General features: G+C 59.0%; 3 protein-coding genes across 44 annotated transcripts; 1 reads left to right on the forward strand and 2 right to left on the reverse strand.

The window, feature by feature from the left end:
• Positions 1 to 3,183: 3,183 nt before the first annotated feature.
• CATSPERQ (catsper channel auxiliary subunit theta) lies at positions 3,184 to 5,288 on the reverse strand. Its single transcript, XM_086335669.1, has 7 exons — positions 5,214 to 5,288; positions 4,957 to 5,154; positions 4,732 to 4,882; positions 4,273 to 4,367; positions 3,972 to 4,167; positions 3,729 to 3,814; positions 3,184 to 3,485 (listed from the first exon to the last, which is right to left on the reverse strand). Exons 1-7 carry the CDS (start codon positions 5,286 to 5,288, stop codon positions 3,303 to 3,305), a joined length of 984 nt encoding a protein of 327 aa, XP_086191795.1. The 3' UTR covers positions 3,184 to 3,302.
• A 680-nt stretch (positions 5,289 to 5,968) lies between these two features.
• On the reverse strand, positions 5,969 to 9,038 carry FBXL6 (F-box and leucine rich repeat protein 6). 12 transcript variants are annotated; one of them, XR_015141295.1, is made up of 9 exons: positions 8,410 to 9,038; positions 8,142 to 8,300; positions 7,915 to 7,978; positions 7,493 to 7,624; positions 7,311 to 7,418; positions 7,192 to 7,224; positions 6,811 to 7,060; positions 6,477 to 6,723; positions 5,969 to 6,214 (listed from the first exon to the last, which is right to left on the reverse strand). XR_015141295.1 is itself a non-coding variant. In XM_086337904.1 (9 exons), the coding sequence occupies exons 1-9, from the start codon at positions 9,036 to 9,038 to the stop codon at positions 6,064 to 6,066; spliced, it is 1,755 nt and encodes a 584-aa protein (XP_086194030.1). In that variant the 3' UTR covers positions 5,969 to 6,063. The 12 variants fall into 12 exon arrangements, 6 of the variants coding, with proteins under 6 accessions (XP_086194030.1, XP_086194029.1, XP_086194028.1 ...); XR_015141296.1 differs by having other exon boundaries at positions 8,561 to 8,979; XM_086337904.1 differs by having other exon boundaries at positions 6,811 to 7,042.
• SLC52A2 (solute carrier family 52 member 2) lies at positions 8,416 to 12,669 on the forward strand. 31 transcript variants are annotated; one of them, XM_086337939.1, is made up of 8 exons: positions 9,100 to 9,135; positions 9,444 to 9,556; positions 9,776 to 9,968; positions 10,069 to 10,241; positions 10,575 to 10,942; positions 11,037 to 11,160; positions 11,263 to 11,376; positions 11,602 to 11,724. In XM_086337939.1, exons 3-8 carry the CDS (start codon positions 9,839 to 9,841, stop codon positions 11,704 to 11,706), a joined length of 1,014 nt encoding a protein of 337 aa, XP_086194065.1. In that variant the 5' UTR covers positions 9,100 to 9,135; positions 9,444 to 9,556; positions 9,776 to 9,838; the 3' UTR covers positions 11,707 to 11,724. The 31 variants fall into 31 exon arrangements, with proteins under 31 accessions (XP_086194036.1, XP_086194052.1, XP_086194045.1 ...); XM_086337941.1 differs by having other exon boundaries at positions 10,069 to 10,184; XM_086337910.1 differs by lacking the exon at positions 9,100 to 9,135 and adding an exon at positions 8,416 to 8,551 and having other exon boundaries at positions 11,263 to 12,669.
• The last annotated feature ends 3,586 nt before the right edge of the window (positions 12,670 to 16,255 follow it).

Here is a 16,255-nt window from a genome sequence, read left to right on the forward strand (position 1 = left end):
AGGACCCATCCATGGTGCAGGCGGAACTCAGACAGGCGGAAGCAGAAGGCCGAGGTCCGATGGTTAGACCTTTGGCCAGTGGTGAGCAGGGATCACACAGCAGGGAGGAAACGCGGCAGCGGGCCCAGGACCTGGTGTTCGGGAAATGGAGGAGCAGCAGTCACCGAAGGGCTGGGGGTGGGATGGCTGTGGTTCAGTTCTACTGATGCCCCAGAGGGAGGACAGCAAGGGCCGGAGAGTTTTGTCTAGCCGCTGAAGGCCCAGCCCCTTGGTCGCCTGCACTGAGGCAGGCTCCCAGCTCTTCAGCCAAAGTGCAGAGGGTGGTGAGGGTCAGGCCTTGACTTAAGCATCAGACTAGTTGAGCTCCAGAGGAACTAAGGTGGCTGTCACTTCCAGCACAGAGTGCAGACAAGAACCAGATTTGCCACCCTACCTGGAACAACTAGAGAGCCAGACAAAATAGGGCTTCCCTGGTGGTCCAGTGGTGAGGAATCTGCCTTGCAGGGGACACGCGTTCGATCCCTGGTCCCAAAGGATCCCACACGCCACAGAGCAACTAAGTCCATGCAACACAGCCACTGAGCCTGTGCTCTGTAGCTCACAAGCCACAACTACTAAAGTCTGGCACCCTAGAGCCCATACTCTGCAACAAGAGAAGGTACCGCAATGAGAAGCCCGAGCACTGCAACTAGAGAGTAGCCCCTGCTCTCCACAACTAAAGAAAGCCCACACACAACAACAAGGACCCAGCGCAGCCAAAAATAAATATTTTTTCAAAACTGGACAAAATAAATGAAACAATGGGCCTCAAGACATTGGTACTGGGCAGCGAAGGACAGTGACCCCTGAGAGGGCCATACCCAAGAAAGGACACCTGAGAAACCTCATCTGTATGTGGACTTGACTTAGATGCAAGATCTCGGACTTGCAGTCTGAGCTGAGTTCTGGGATGGGAGGAGATGCTGGAGGTCTTGGGAGGAGCCAGATGGTGGACTGTGGTGGGCTACTTACATTCGTGGCTCCCAGGATCCTGCTGGTGTTCACACATTTGGTAGACCCTTCCCATTCTGGCTCTGGGTTTGGCCACATGACTTGCTTCTCCACTGGGATGTAGTATGAATGATGCATGCAGATGGTGCACACTATGGCCCACTGGGTCTTGTCCTCTTATAACACTCCCTCTTGCAAACCAGCAGCAAGACAGGCTGCTGAATATTGAGACACCACTTGAAAAGAGGCCCTGGAGGATGGGGGTCATCTTGGACATTCTGGCCCCAACTGAGATCCCAGCTGATGCAGCCATATGAGCAATTGCAGCTACACATACGGAGTGGAACCGCACAGCTGAGCCCAGCCAGCCCACAAAACCATGACAACAAGTACATCATTGCTGTTTGAAGCACCCAAGATCAGGGTGCTTGTTTGTATCCACTTGTCCTCCACCCTTGAGTCCTTCCTTCACTGTTCTGCGTGCCCAGCTCAAGTCCCACCCTGGATTCCTTTCCAGCCTGCATCCAGCCCTCCTGCAAATCCTGTCTGCTATGGCCTCAATGGGGCTCAGACCTGCCTACGATCCTCTCTGTTCCCCTGTGCCCTTCTCTCCCTGCACAATTCCTGCAGCCTCCTGGTCCTTCCCCACACCCTCCTCAGATGGCAGTGCATCTGTGCTTACAACTCCCCAGTGATTTCCCGAGGCCCCAGTCCCCTTCCTCAGCCCAGCCTGTCTTCTCATGTCTTCTCCTACATGTCCAGTTCTACCCTGCATTGCACCTCACACCTCCTCTTCCCAGAAGTCTCTCCCCCAGAGCTCCACAAGATCGCAATTTCTCGTATCAGCTCAAATGCTGAATCCTTGCAAAGCCCTGATCCCCTAGCTGAAGGAACACCACCCTCCTCCAGCCACTTTGCCAGCAAAGAAGTAGGTGCTTCAACCTGGGTCACCCTTAGGTCATCAGCTCCAAGTGGGAAGAGGCTTTGGGTCACTGGGTGGAAACAAAGCCCACCCTAAAGTCTCACTGACTGACCGAGCGGAGCCCAAGCTTTGGGAGCCCAGGCAGCTGGCATGCCTTTCTAGCCCCTGTCCACATCTGACAGGCAGCCTGGGCATCCCAGGCCTGGCTTGGTCACAGGCACTCACCCAGGCAGCCAAGCCCCTGGCTCACATTCCACACTCCATGCCTCCCTTGCTGCACTGACCCCCAACCTATCCCAGTACCTCCACAGCTGGGTTCTGCCCAACCTCTTGAGCCCATCTCCTGGTAGAACACCTCCTGAGAAGTAGGGGTTCCTAGCCTTGAGCCATGAACAACAATTGCTCCCTGGGATTGCCTAAAGCCATTCACCTAGCTTCTGGACTCCACTCCAGAGATGGGCAGAGATGCTGGCAGCCAAAAAGTGAGCAGTGCTGAGCCAGGGTTCCAGGCAGGGGCAGCCGTCACGAGCATGTGACATGAGGTCCAGGAGCCAGTGCTTGTTTAATGCTCTAGTGCTGCCATCTGGAAATTGATAACTTTTTAACAAGGACTTCTGCATTTTCATTTTGCATGGGGCCCTGCAAATTATGCAGGTGGTCCTGGTTCCAGGGACACTAAGCTGGCATGATGCACAAAGACCAGACCGGGGTCATGTTGAGCATGGCCCTGAGGAAAAACCCTGACAGGAAACCGAAGTGACTTCTCTGCTCCCACAGCAGCCTCCAACACCCAGGAAGCAAAAACACCCACTGCTCAGAGAACGTGGAACTGGGGCCACACAAGTCAGGCAGGAGCATGCTCCAGGGGCACCATGGGTCTGTCCTCCAGCAGGCCTTGAGCTCTGGCCTCGGGCGCAGCAGCAGCAACTCTGGGGAGTGGAGTCCACCAGAAGACACAGGGCTTGACCTTTGGCTGTGTCCTTGTCTCATTTCTGATTGGACTAGAAAGGGCATCTGGCCCAGACTGGACCAATCAGATTCTGAATCATGGATTCTGCTCATTGGTCAGCACTTCTACTGACCGTGAAAGGCAGTGTGTCCCACACATGTCCTAGATGCCTGACTGCTTGTCAGGCTCAGTCCCACTACTACCATCTTCCAACCCAAACTCCCCATTGCTTCATGGCAGGCTCCCTGAGGCCCTGTGAGCTGTGCAGGAGGGGAGGATCCTGAAGAGGCAGCCCCAACTCGCACAAAGAAAACCCCCAGGCTTGAAGCAAGAGGTCACTTTATTGAGAAGAAGGCCAGTGGTGGGGGTGGAGGCGGGGGACTGGAGGGGAAGGCAGAACGCCTCTTGGGGTGGGAGAAGGGTGGGTGCCTGCTGGCAGCATCACACGTCCGGGTCCCACTGAGGGTTCCCCCCGTAGGCACCGGTCTTGCGCAGCACGATGCCCGGGCTGAAGGTGGTTCCCAGCGGCCAGTGGCGGACCACGTGCCGGTACGATGTGGCCAGGCAGTCAAAGTAGTTAATGTTGAGCTTCCGGGCAATGTACCGGCCCAGATATTCCATTTGCTGTGTGAGCGGGTGGCGAGTGGCAGTCAGGTCAGCTCTTGCTCGTCCCTCCCCTTGCCAAACCGCACCTCCAGCCCTGACCGTCAGCCCTGGCACCCTCTCTGCCAGCGACCAGCTTGAGGGCCCGGGCCAGGAGCCCGTTGTATGCACCATCCACCTGCGAAATGTCCCCATCTTAAGAGCCTAAACAGTGGTCGGAGTCCCGTTGGACCGAGAGGGGAGAGGAGTGTCTGTCGGACGCACCTCATAGCGCTCCGACAGCTGCACCAGCACTAGCGGCTCCAGCTTGTGGCCGCACAGAACCAGCTGGAAGAAGCACCTTCGATAGGCTAGTAAGGGGCAAGTTGCTCAGCTCCCGGACTCTGGTGAGCGGGGGTGGGGCTCCGGGGACGGGGTATGGGCCCGCGTGTCCGCCCCTCCCCACTCCACGTGGCTTCCCGTCCCTTGCGCGCCCTCCCCTAGTCCGCGGCCCTTCCCTCGCATCACCGTCCGAGTTGAGCGCCAGGCGCACGTAGACCAGGTGCATGGGGCCCTGACACACGGTGCGGCCCTGGATGGAGAAATGGTACACGCCACGCGCGTGGTTCAGCACCAGGCGGCGCCGCGGCAGCGACGAGATCATAAGCCACAGGCCCACGCCCACGCCGTAGGCAGGGAAGCCCCAGGTCTCCTGCTTCTGCACCTGCGGGCGCCGCGGGGACTCCCTGAGCCGCCGCGGGGCCGGTGGCGAGACGGGGCCGGGTCCCCGGGGTAGGAAGGTCGTGGGGGCGGGCCCGGGAGCTCAGACCTCGCTCACGAGACCGAAGCTGATGAGCAAGATGCATACTATGAAGAGCAGCGTCCCCTTCCACAGCGTGTCCAGGTAGTACTCGAGCACGAAGACTGGGGGCGACGCGGCGAGGACGCATGAGGACACCGGGCTCCTGCTCGCTGCCCGAGGTGGCAGCGCCAGGGCTCGGGCCCGGAACAGCCCGCCCCACGTAGGGCCCGGGCCTCGGTCATGGTCCAGCCTGCGGTTCCGGAGCCTAATCGGGCAGCAGCAGGCCAGGCCCGGGGCTCTGGCCCAGCCCCTCGCTTCGGCCCCGCCCCTCCCCGGGCTCTGGCCCCGCCCCTCGCGTCAGCCCTGACCCAGGCTCTGGCCCCGCCCTTCCCCGCCCCTCCCCTCCCTATTCGGATTCCAATCCCCGCCCCGCGTCTCCCCGCTTCAGTGTCGGAGTCCCAGTCCCTGACTTCGGTCCGCGCGCACCGTTGGGCTGCTGCTGCATGAACGGGTAGAAACTGTTGTTCTTGAGGCGCCTGGCGAGGCTGCGCTCGGTGCAGAAGAGTCCTTGGGCCCAGAGCTGGAAGGGCTTACCGCTAGAGGTCGTAGGCAGTCCGCTGAACCGGCCCTTGGGGGCCTGGGTCGGGTACGGACGGTCAGCTGGGCGGCTCGTCTGTTGCCACTACCCACTGCCCACAGCTACGCTCATACCTGGGAGAATAATGCTTCCAGGGCTGCGGTCAGGAAGGAGCAGGAGCTCTGAGGCGAAGACAGGGGAGCGACACCAGGTGGCGGTCTAGGCTGCGCGGCGCCGGGTTCTAGAAGCTCTGGGCAGTGGGTTCTAGAAGGGACTATTCTGTTGTGGTGTGCGTGAACTTCCCGGCTAGCCCCTGCCCCACTGGAAGCCCCCTATACAGCCTGACTCACATCACGTGCTCGAATCACTCCTGCCGGCCTGCACGATGTGCCATATCAGGGTCAGTGCTTCCTGGGTAGCAGGTGGGCAGGCTGGATGCAGGGATCCTTCCCCACCCAAAGCTCATGCCCACAACTCTCACCTCCAGAGCTGGAGCAGCTTCACCTGGGCCTGTACGGCATGTCAGACCGGCTGACTCTAGCCAAGGAAGGCAGCCCTCTGCTCACCCAGAAGTGGTGTCACAGACTGCGGGAGCTGGATTTGAGTGGCCAGGGCTTCAGTGAGAAGGACCTGGAGCAGGCCTTAGCTGCCTTCTCAGGCACCCCTGGGGGCTTGCACCCAGCCCGTGCTCCCTCAGGGCTCGGGCCCGGAACAGCCCGCCCCATGTAGGGCCCGGGGCCGCCTGCAGGCGGGTTCAGCCTGCGATTCCAGCGCCAAATCCGGCCACAGCTCTGGCCTGGCCCCTCGCTTCGGCCCCGCCTCCACCCCAGTCCCCGCCCCGCATCCCGGCCTTTTAGTCCCTGACTCGGGTCGGTCAGCCTTAACAGAGAGACACCCCAAGCCTAAGTTGGAGAGAAATCGGCAGGCAGGTGCCCACAAGGAGCCCATGACTGGGCGTGGTCACTCTCTCTCCATTGCCAGCTCTGTCCTAGTCAGCCTCACATACTATCAGAGGCAGCTCACCTTAGTGCCCTAGGATGGGGCACACAAGCACAGGCACTCAGTCCAGGAGTGAGCTGGCAAGGCACAGCCTCCCTCAGGGACAACCCTTGTCCCCTCACTCTGATCCCAAAGACCACACAAGAGTTCCAAAAAGGGTTTTATTATAACAAAACACTCAAATATCCAAAACTGGGAAAAGAGGCAGAGCAGGGCTGGCTGGCAGAGGGGCCCGAAGCTGGCTAGCTGGGGGAGGGGAGGCTGGTGAGCAGCTGCTCCAGGCACCATTGGACTTCCTCTGGGCCCCTGTAGGCCCGCTTCAGGCCCCGGGGAAGGCAACGGCAGGACTCCAGGTTGAGGTACCGCAGACCTGGGCAGCTGCTTATCACAGAGCTGTGGGGGCAGGGCAGGCCACAGCAGGTTAAGCACCAGCAGGGCTGAGCCAGTCTAGGGAGCCCTCGCTGCCCTTGCACCACAGCTGGCTATGCCCCTTACACCTATCAAGGCCCACCCTCAGTACCCTGGGTGTCCCTGAGGCCAACCCCAAGCAGGGACTTGGCCAGTATGGGCTCCGTTTTCTGACTCCTGGAACTGGCAAGCCACGCAGGATGGGGGCTAAGCTATACTGGCTCCACGGAACTAGGGGGTTGCTAACCTGACTGTGCCCGGTGTGACCCGAGTGCCCCTGAGGTTGAGGGAGCACAGGGCCAGGTGGGAGCCCCCAGGGGTGCCTGAGAAGGCAGCTAAGGCCTGCTCCAGGTCCTTCTCACTGAAGCCCTGGCCACTCAAGTCCAGCTCCCGCAGACTGTGACACCACTTCTGGGTGAGCAGAGGGCTGCCTTCCTTGGCTAGAGTCAGCCGGTCTGACATGCCGTACAGGCCCAGGTGAAGCTGCTCCAGCTCTGGAGGTAAGAGGAATGGGCATGAGCTTTGGGTGGGGAAGGATCCCTGCATCCTGCCTGCCCACCTGCCACCCAGGAAGCACTGACCCTGACACGGCAGATCGTGCAGGCCAGCAGGCGTGATCCGAGCACAGCCGCGCAGATCCAGCAGGCGCAGGTGAGGGGAGCCGTGGAGCAGGCGGCCCAGGACCTCGTTGCTCACAAAGTTACAGGTGGAGCTAGCAAGGCAGAGCTCCTCAAGGCTGGGAAAACCTGGGCCAGGAGTCATCGCTCGCCCAGAAGGCTTGGGCAGCCACATCAGGTTCAACAGCCGCAGCACCTAGGAGCGAGGCCCAGGCTGCAGATGGGGAGGGGGGTGACAGGTGCAAGAGGTGGGGCGTCAGGTACCTGCAGCTGGGGGCAGCCTTTCTGCAGGGCCTCTACAGGCAGCTGGAGGGGAGTGATGTTGTGGTTGAGGCCAGTGCTCACCTCCAGGACCTGGAGCTGTGGGCAGCAGCTGCCCTGTAGAGGTGGGGAGAACACGAGGTCGGGCATCTGGCAGTCCCTGGCTTGGCACCCAGCTCTGCTCCTGGCTGTCACCAACCTACCAGCAGTGCACCCAAGATGGCTGTTGTCTGGGAGTTGTAGGTCAGCCACAGCTTCTGCATTCGGGGTCCAGCTTCCTCCAAGAAGCTTACCACAGCCGTGGACTCCACCTAGGGACCCAGCACAGGGGTACCTGCCACCTCAGCCCAGGCTTCCTTGGGGCCCCTGGGGACATAGGGCTCACCATTGAGTGCTGTATGTCCAGGCTGTGGAGCTGAGGGCAGGCTTTGGCTAGCATGATCAGAGCGTCAGGGGTCACACCATGACAGTCAGAAAGCTTGAGGAAGCTGAGCCGAGGACAGGACTCGCTAACCAGCTGTGGAAGACAGAGGGCCAGCTGGGGGTTGGAGAAGGGAAAGAGACCAATGGCTGGTGCCAATGCCACTTCACTGTCTCAGCAATGAGCTCCTTTCTGGCCATTCCAGGCCTACCTGGGTGCTCCCACTTCTCACTCCTCCCTCCTGGAGGAGATGCCAGGAAAAGAAAACCAAGCAGGCATCCTCATGGGGCATCACTGGGCCCCCACGGTACCTGACTCACTTCCTGGAAGTACTGGGCAACCCCAGAGTGTCATGGCTGGCGTGCAGGGCAGCCTCACGCTCTCACCTTCAACACAGAGTGTAGCTGGGACTTCCAGTGGATGAGAGTCAGCCTCTGGAGCTGTGAGAACCTGGGCCGACAGCAGAGGCAGAGCTGCAGGCCGTTTCCTTGCTTCCCTTCTGCCAGCGTTCTCCCCGCCCATCCCCTTGGTGCAGGAATGCAGGAAGGGGCCTGGAGCTTTCACACAACACAAAAGTGACGTGAGGGAGTAAGAAAAAGATGGAATTCCTCACCGATTGGGCATAAGCCACTCCAGGGAAGAAAGGAGCTTTTTCTCAGCCTTGGCCCCACTCTTAGCGGGGCGGCCAGCCAGCGGGGGAGACAGGGTCAGGGTGTGCCAGAGTGCAGGCTGGGAGGCGGCCTCGTTCCAGCGGCGGCACACGCGCGCAGCCCTGGGAGAAAGGATCTGGTGAGGGGCCGGGCTTTCTGTGGCCGACGCTCGCCCTCATTGGCTGCCGCTGTGGGGTTTCCTAAGAGGGACCTGCCCCTCCCAACTCTCACAGCGGCGCGGTCAGTTCAAAGTGTGGCCCCGGGTGTTCCAAGTAGACCCTGAGAGACTGCTGCCGTGGACACGTGTGTGGGCGCTCGGGCCCCCGCTGCGTGCCTATTCGGTCGGCCTGAGCTACGGCGCTGCGCGCAAAGGGTAGGGTACCTGCCGAGAAATGGTATAGGCCCATCAGCCGCCACCAGCAACCCGAAAATTTGCAGCAGGATTTCCAGGGGAACGCGGTCACCCCAGCCCGGGTCGGGCTCCTGCAGCGGCGTGGGCGCGGGCACGGTCCTGGGTTTGGCCTCAGCCGCACGGGACCCCGGGGACCGCAGCCGCTGAGCTCGGCGGGCGGCGCGCCTCTGCGCGCGGGGGCGAGCGGGCCCCGGGCCTGGCAGCACCAGCAGCATGCTGTCTGACTGCAGCAGGTGGTACCCTGAGCCGCTCGGAGCAAGTCGATCCCACCACCAGTCTTCCGCCGAGCGGGTCCGCGCCGCGGCCGGGTGCACGACCCGGACTCTGCGGCGGGCCCGCCCTGCAGTCCCTGAAGCCATAATCGCCCGCCGCGCTCCAGATTCCGCGCCGGGGACGGAAGGGGCGGGGCCTGAGGCGGAAGGGCGTGACCGGGGCGGGGCCTGGACATCGGGCCAGCCCCTCGCTCGGGCTCAGCATCTAACTTCCGGGGCGGGGCTTCCGGCGCTGGGGCCGGTCGGGAGAGCGCGTTCGACGAGTCCGGGAGGGTGAGTTGAGGCTCTCGCTCCGGCTCAACTGCGTCTTAGTACTACTGTCGTGGCCCTGGGCGGAGGCGGCGCCCTCAGAGTGTGGCTGGACGGACGGCCGCCGGGCCTGGCAGCGCGCAGGTTCAGGACCGGGAGGCGCGGGACCTGGGCGCACCGGTCGGCACTCCGCGGCTCCCCGACGTAGGGCGGGGCGGTGCCCGCCGCGGTCACACCGCCTAGCCCCGACTCGGCTCCGACTGTCCCGCGGCTCGCAGAAGCCGCAGCGGTGTGCGGTGCCCTGTCCCGGAGTCCTTGTTCCGTGTCCATAGGTGCGAGTGTGGTGGCGGCGGTCTCGGCCACTCAGACCCGAAGGTCATCCTCCCTCTTTTACTCATTCTGCCCTGGGCTTCGGCGCTTCCCGCTACTCTGCCTGCCCGCGGGGGTATGTGTATCCTGGTGTCGTGTCCCGGGTTTGCTTGGCCCCTCCTACCTCCCATACCCCACCCCTGGCACCCCACTCAGTATCCCTGGTCTTGGCTGCTTGGTCCTCTCCTTACTCCGGTTTTGTGTTTTTCTGTCGTGATCCTGCATGCGAATGTGTTCCCTTCAAGCCAGACCAGGTTTTCAGTTCCCAGAACCGAAGCATCTTCTTTGGACCTAGGTGGGGAAAAGAAGAGCTGGCTGTGACCTTTGCCCTGTCCTGGAGGCGCCAGCCTTGGTCTGAATGGCAGCACCCCCGCTGGGCCGTCTGGTGTTGACCCACCTGCTCGTAGCCCTCTTTGGCATGGGCTCATGGGCTGCAGTCAATGGTATCTGGGTGGAGCTCCCTGTGGTGGTGAAGAACCTACCCGAGGGTGAGTGGGGGGGGCGGGTTGGGGGGTGCCGAAGCTGCAGCTCCTTTCCTTTCCTGGGCGTCCTGCCTCTGATACAGCTGCCTCCTTTCTTTCCTTGCAGGTTGGAGTCTCCCCTCCTACCTCTGTGTGCTTGTGGCTCTGGGGAACCTGGGTCTCCTGGTGGTGACCATGTGGAAACGGCTGGCCCCGGGCAAGGGCGAGCGGGTCCCCATCCAGGTGGTGCAGGCACTGAGCGTGGTGGGCACGGCCCTGCTGGCCCCGTTGTGGCCACAGGTGACCACAGTGGCGGGGCAGGAGCACTCTGTGGCCTTCCTGGCACTGGCCTTCGTGCTGGCGCTGGCCTGCTGTGCCTCTAACGTCACTTTCCTGCCTTTCCTGAGCTGCCTGCCGCCTCCCTTCTTGCGGTCCTTCTTTCTGGGCCAAGGCCTCAGCGCGCTGCTACCCTGCGTGCTGGCTCTAGTGCAGGGTGTGGGCCGCCTCGAGTGCCCACCAACCCCCACCAATGGCACCCCTGGCCCCCCCCTCTACTTCCCAGAGCGTTTTCCTGCCAGCACCTTCTTTGGGATCTTGTCCACCCTATTGGTCATTTCAGCTGCCGCCTTTCAGGGTCTCCTGCTGCTGTTGCCACTGCCGCCGTCTGTACCCACGGGCGGCCCAGGGCCTGGCCTGCGGGTGGGAACCCTAGGAGCGGAGGAGGAGGAAGAGGAAGAGGCCTCGCCCCTGCAGGAACCCCCCAGCCCGGCGGCAGACGCCACCCCCAGCCCAGAACGTGTGGGCCCCAGGCTGCTCTCCACCCACGGTGCCTTCCTGCTGGGCCTGTTGGCCGTCACCAACGCTCTGACCAACGGCGTGCTGCCCGCTGTGCAGAGCTATTCCTGCTTGCCTTACGGGCGCCTCGCCTACCACTTGGCTGTGGTGCTGGGCAGTGCTGCCAACCCACTCGCCTGCTTTCTAGCCATGGGTGTTCTGTGCAGGTACACAGGGAGCCCAGGCCCCTCGGGATGGGATTTAGGGGTTAGGGCCTGGGCCAGGCACAGCCAGCTCTGAGTTTTGACTTGCCCTTGGCAGGTCCCTGGCAGGGCTGGGCGGTCTTTCTCTGCTGGGCATGTTCTTTGGGGCCTACCTGATGGCACTGGCAGTCCTGAGTCCCTGCCCACCCCTGGTGGGCACCTCTGCAGGGGTGGTCCTTGTGGTGAGTAATTGGGACAGGGCAACAAAAAGGGTGGCCATCAGGAGGGGTTTGCCTTAGAGCAGGGCATCTCCGCTCAGCCTGCTACTATGTTCACCCTCCCAGGTGGTGTCGTGGATTCTGTGTCTGGGCGTGTTCTCGTATGTGAAGGTGGCTGCCAGCTCGCTCCTGCATGGTGGGGGCCAGCCGGCGTTGCTGGCCGCTGGCGTGGCCATCCAGGTGGGCTCCCTGCTCGGCGCCGTGGCCATGTTCCCTCCCACCAGCATCTACCAAGTGTTCCACAGCGGGAAGGACTGCGTTTACCCCTGTGGCCCCTAAGCCTAGTGTTGGGGGGGACTCTGCTCCCCCCACCTGTCTTCAGGGTGCCACAGAGACTTCCTGTCCGCTGCCTGGAGAGGCCCACCTCACATGCGGCCTGCTCACGGACAGTTGCACACTCCACAGGCGAACCTGGCACTGCAGGCAGGTGGAGGACACAGCAGGCTCAGAGCCATGGCCCATCTGGAGACATGGACTTGGCCCAGGATTTGTGTGGGGTTTGTACAATAAAGCATTTTTATTCCGTGAGTTGGAGTCGATCCCAGGAACAACTTTTGCGGTGCAGATGGACTTCCTCTGATCTGGAGCCTTGGTCTGACCTATTCAGGAGGGGCTGCCGCTCCCTGGGGCAGTGTCTGGAGATCCCGGGTTCGTGGAAGTTTGTCCTCTACACACAGAGAAGTGCCCAGAGGGACAGAGAAGGCCTGCTCCCGGGGCCTGGGGTCTGGGCCAAGGACCCACACAAGTTACAGCAGCCAGAGGCTTTGTGGTGGGCCAGGCCAGCCAGGCACAAGGGCCCGACCGCATGGGCTGCCTGCTGGTCGCTGGGTCTGTGGCCCAGGTGTGGCAGCATTTCCCTGCTGCTTTATGGAGGATCCTGGGGGGGATTTACACCAGGGGCTTGTTGCCAGGTCCCTGCATGGAAAGGGCTCTGTGAGCGGGACTCAGAAGACTGGGATGTGAGGGTCTAGCCAGTCTCGGGATCCTTCTGCCCAAGGATGTCACCCCCTCCCCCAAGCCACCTGTCCCATTTTTAGCTCCTGTGATCAAAGCTGCCAAGCCCCAAGCCATTGTTAGGTGAACGTGACAGCGGCTGCCTTCTCTCTGGGTTGCTGGCAGATGGCCTTGGCTTTGCACAACCCACACTCTGCCCCCGAGGCCCCAGGATGGCCGTTTGGGCCTCTGCTTGTTGGTGTCTGTAGGGAGCCAGGCTGTCCTGTACTTGCGGGCTCCCCCACTCAGGACTGGCGCAGCCTATAGAGAGCCCTGAACTGGGAGGGGCTGGGAGGGGATTTGGATGGAGGCTGCTGTGGGGCTGGGCCTGGGCTTCCTCTGTCTCCTCTGTGCCTCTAGGGCAGGTGGGGAGCAGAGAGAGGCCTGTGGAGGACAGGCTCCCAGCGGGGCCCTGAGCTGTGGTCCAATGGGACCGGCCTGGTATGGAGACCCTGTTCTCACAGACCAGGCACCCGCTTCCACAGGGGGCCCTGAGGCCTAGGGTGTGGACTCGAGGCAGTGGTGCTTGCCTTGCCACCCAGCCCCTTCCGGATGCCCTTAACTTCAGAGGCTGGCTGTCCTTGACTCGGGAAGCACGTGGGCTTCTCAAGGCCCCGGCCTTGGCCGGACCAGCTGAGCAGGAGGAACTTCCTGGTGGGAGGGAAGAATTTCCAGGCCTTGACCCTCCAACAAGCATTCAGCTGGGCCACACTCCCATGGAGCTCAGACAGCCCAGCCCCGAAGACAGGCCCTAGTGGTGCTAACCACCAGGCCACTTGACCTGACGGGACTGGGTAGGGGGCAGCAGCAGCTTGACTTGCCTCTTGCATTTGGGAAGCAAGGTGACAGGCAGCTGTGAGTTAGGGACACTGCTTTTGGTTGCAGCGAGCAGAGGCTGAGGGCATGAAATGGGTGGTGTATCCTTCCCCGCACCCCCTGACACTGCCCTTGTCCCTCCCTTGCCCACCCTGGAATGGCTCCCAGTTCCTTCCTGCCCGCACCCCCTCCCCCTCCACGTTGGGAGTCCAGGGAGCCTCTGCCTGCCTCTGTGTCTGCCAGATGTGCCAGGCTGCATAGAACGTGCATGGTCTCCCGAAGAGGAGGGGGGCAGGGGAACTGGAGGGGGTTTGAGGAAGCAGCCGCCCTTTGAAGTCTCCAGGACATTCCGGCCAGCGTCCCCGAAGCAAACAAGTGGGGGCCCAGATGACAAGGGGAGGAAAGGCCACAGGGCCAAATCCTGGAGAGCCACTCGCTTGCTCGGCACACCCTTCCCACTCTCAGCCACCCAGGGATGAGGGCCAGAAGCGGGGCAGCCCACCAAGCCAGCCCTTCAGAGCAGAGTGTCCCCCAGGACTGCACCCAGGCATGATGCCTCCAGCTGGATGGCATGTGGCCAGTCATTCGGCCTCCCAGCCCTGCCCAAAGGGTGTCTCAGACTTTGAAGGAGACCCCAGACATTCTGTCCACTGCACTTTCCAGGGGTCTCGGAGGCAACTGTAGTTCTAGTGGGTTATTAATCACAGACCCCTCTGGCCCACACCCTGTGGCTGGGTGGGTAACCCAGCTGATCCAGCCATGGTGCCCACACCAATTGAAATGGGGGAGGAGAGGTGACCCTGTGGAGCAAATGAGGACCCAGTAGATTGGTATTAGGCGTGTCAGTTGTTCCAAGAGTTGTAAAAACTACCCAAACTACTCAGTGCACACCAGACGGTGAAGATACCACAGAGGGAACAGAGCAAGGGGTGGAGGGAGCCAGACCCTGACATCATCCTGCAGTTGCCTGGATCCAGCTGTACCTGAAGCTAAACCCCTTGGACTTACAAGTTATGTCAGCCCAAAATTTTGTGCTTATTTTAGTTGAGTTGTCTTCTATCTGTCACAGCTGCAAGAGTTGTGAGGTCCTCTCTCGTCTCTGAAGCATCTGGGACCATCCAGAAGTTTGCATGCCGAGCACTGGCTGACCTTTCCGTGCCTGGGGGAGGATCAGTCACCGTCCTGCAGACTCTCCCGTTGTACTCCCCATGTCAAGAGCCCTAGGCTCCCCCACCAGCTCCTGAGCAGGATGCTTCGCTGACCACTTCCACCCTGGAAAGGAGAGTTTCCTGGAGATTGGACCCTCTCAGAACACCTTGAGCCAGGCCGGGCAAGGAAGGAGGCAGGACCTTCTTCAGCTGGACTATCTAGACAAAGCCCTGGAGGGGGTTTCTGTTTTCATGTTTCCTCTCCTTTGCAAGTGTGGCAGGAGAACTGAGCTCGTTAGAAAGCAGACTGCAAAAGGGCCCCTACCTGACCCCTCACAGGCGTCCTGCTACCCATGTCCCCCTGCAAGTGCCCACCCCACCCCACATGGATTTAGGTCAGAGGGATGTGAAGAGATGCAGCGGCCAGGGTGCTCAGGCATCCAGAGGAGAAACAGACAGATCCCCAGATGAAGGTGTCTGCTCTCTGTCTCCATTCAACGTTGCACTGCGGGTCCTGGCAATGATGGTTACACAGGAAAAAGGGCATCCAGGTGGGAAAAAAAGTAAAACTATCCTCAGATGACAGGGTTCTATGTATAGAAAATCATAAGGAGTCCACAAAGAACTTGTTAGGACCAAAAACAAATACAACCAAAATTTGCAGAATACAACATCAATATACAGAAATCAGTTGTATCTTTATACATGTTCAGCCGAAGATCTGAAAGTGAAATTAAGGAACATTTTTTTACAGTAGCATCAAAAAAAATAAAGTACCTCGAAGTGAATTTAACAAAGGAAATGCTAAACTTGTACATGGAAAACTACAAAATGTTGACAACAATGAAAGACATGAGTAAATATTCATAGATCAGAAGACTTCTGTTGTTAACTTGGCAATACTGATCTACAGATTCAAGTAATCCCTATCAAAATCCCATCTGGCTTTTTTTTGAAAAAAAAAAAAAAAAAAAAAACAACTAATCCTAATATTCATAACAAAACAAAATGCAGGAGACACGGAATAGCCAAAACAATCCTTTTTGTGTGTGTGCCATGCCACATGGCTTGCAGGGTCTTAGTTCCTTGACCAGAGATTGAGCCTGGATCTTTGGCAGTAAAAGTGCTGAGTTTTAACCACTGGACCGCCAGGGAATTCCCCAAAACAATCTTTAAAAGAATATAGGTGGCTACAAAACTACAGTAATCAAGACAGACATATAGGTCAGTGAAACAGAATAGAGAGCCCAGAAATAAACCTGCACACTTACGATCAATTAATCTACAAGGAAAAGAGACAAGAATATTCAAAGGAGGTGGTGGGGGGGGGGGCTTCCTAGGTGGCAATAGTGGTAAAGAATCTGCCAGCCAATGCAGGAGAATATACAAAGGGGAAAAGGCAAACCTCTTCAGTACATGGTGTTGGGAAAACTGGACACTGCAAATGGTAAGACTCAAACTGGAGTACTTTCCCATTCCAGATACAAAATAAACCAAAAATGGATTAAAGACTTAATGTAAGATCTGAAACCATTAATCTCTTAGAAGAAAACATTGTCATCGGCTTTGGCAATTTTTTTGAATATGTCTCCTCAAGCAGGAGAAACAAAAGTAAAAATAAATAAATGGGACTACATCAACCTAAAAAGCGTTTGTACAGTAAAGGAAACTATCAACAAAATGAAAAAGCAGCCTACTGAATGGACAAAGATATTTGCAATGGTTATATCCAACCAGAGATTAATATCCAAAACATTCAAAGAACTCACATGATGCAACCTCAGTCAAACAAACAAAGCAGTTAAAAAATGGGCAGAAGACCAAAATAGACAAAAGAAGACATACATATGGAGAGCAGGCACACGAAAAGATGCTCAACATCATCAGTCACGAGAAAAATCAAAGCCACAATGAGATCTAAGCTCACACTCACCAGAATGGTCATTATCAACAAGACAACAAATAAGTGTTGGAGAGGGTGTGTAGAAAAGTGAACCTTGTATGCTGTTGGTGGTTACGTAAACTGGTGCAGCCACTGTAGACAACAGTATGGAGTTTCCTCAAAAAGTTAAAAATAGAGTTACCATATGATCTATCAGTTT

The sequence above is a fragment of the Bos grunniens genome, chromosome 14, assembly GCF_055505025.1.
Source record: "Bos grunniens cultivar Pamir isolate PY7600 chromosome 14, Bosgru_T2T1.0, whole genome shotgun sequence".
Lineage (NCBI taxonomy): Eukaryota > Metazoa > Chordata > Mammalia > Artiodactyla > Bovidae > Bos > Bos grunniens.

Coding starts and splice junctions, on each gene's coding strand:
- CATSPERQ (XM_086335669.1), bottom strand. CDS start 5,288: ATGAGCTTTGGGTGGGGAAGGATCCCTGCATCCAGCCTGCCCACCTGC. Junction 4,368..4,731: donor CATGCAGCAGCAGCCCAACG/GTGCGCGCGGAC, acceptor CGTCGCCCCCAG/TCTTCGTGCTCGAGTACTAC. Junction 3,815..3,971: donor CCTGGCGCTCAACTCGGACG/GTGATGCGAGGG, acceptor GCCCCTTACTAG/CCTATCGAAGGTGCTTCTTC.
- FBXL6 (XM_086337902.1), bottom strand. CDS start 9,038: ATGTCCAGGCCCCGCCCCGGTCACGCCCTTCCGCCTCAGGCCCCGCCC. Junction 7,225..7,310: donor CCATCTTGGGTGCACTGCTG/GTAGGTTGGTGA, acceptor CCACCTCTACAG/GGCAGCTGCTGCCCACAGCT. Junction 6,724..6,810: donor GCACGATCTGCCGTGTCAGG/GTCAGTGCTTCC, acceptor TCTTACCTCCAG/AGCTGGAGCAGCTTCACCTG.
- SLC52A2 (XM_086337942.1), top strand. CDS start 9,839: ATGGCAGCACCCCCGCTGGGCCGTCTGGTGTTGACCCACCTGCTCGTA. Junction 9,969..10,068: donor GGTGAAGAACCTACCCGAGG/GTGAGTGGGGGG, acceptor CTTTCCTTGCAG/GTTGGAGTCTCCCCTCCTAC. Junction 11,161..11,237: donor CTGCAGGGGTGGTCCTTGTG/GTGAGTAATTGG, acceptor ATCTCCGCTCAG/CCTGCTACTATGTTCACCCT.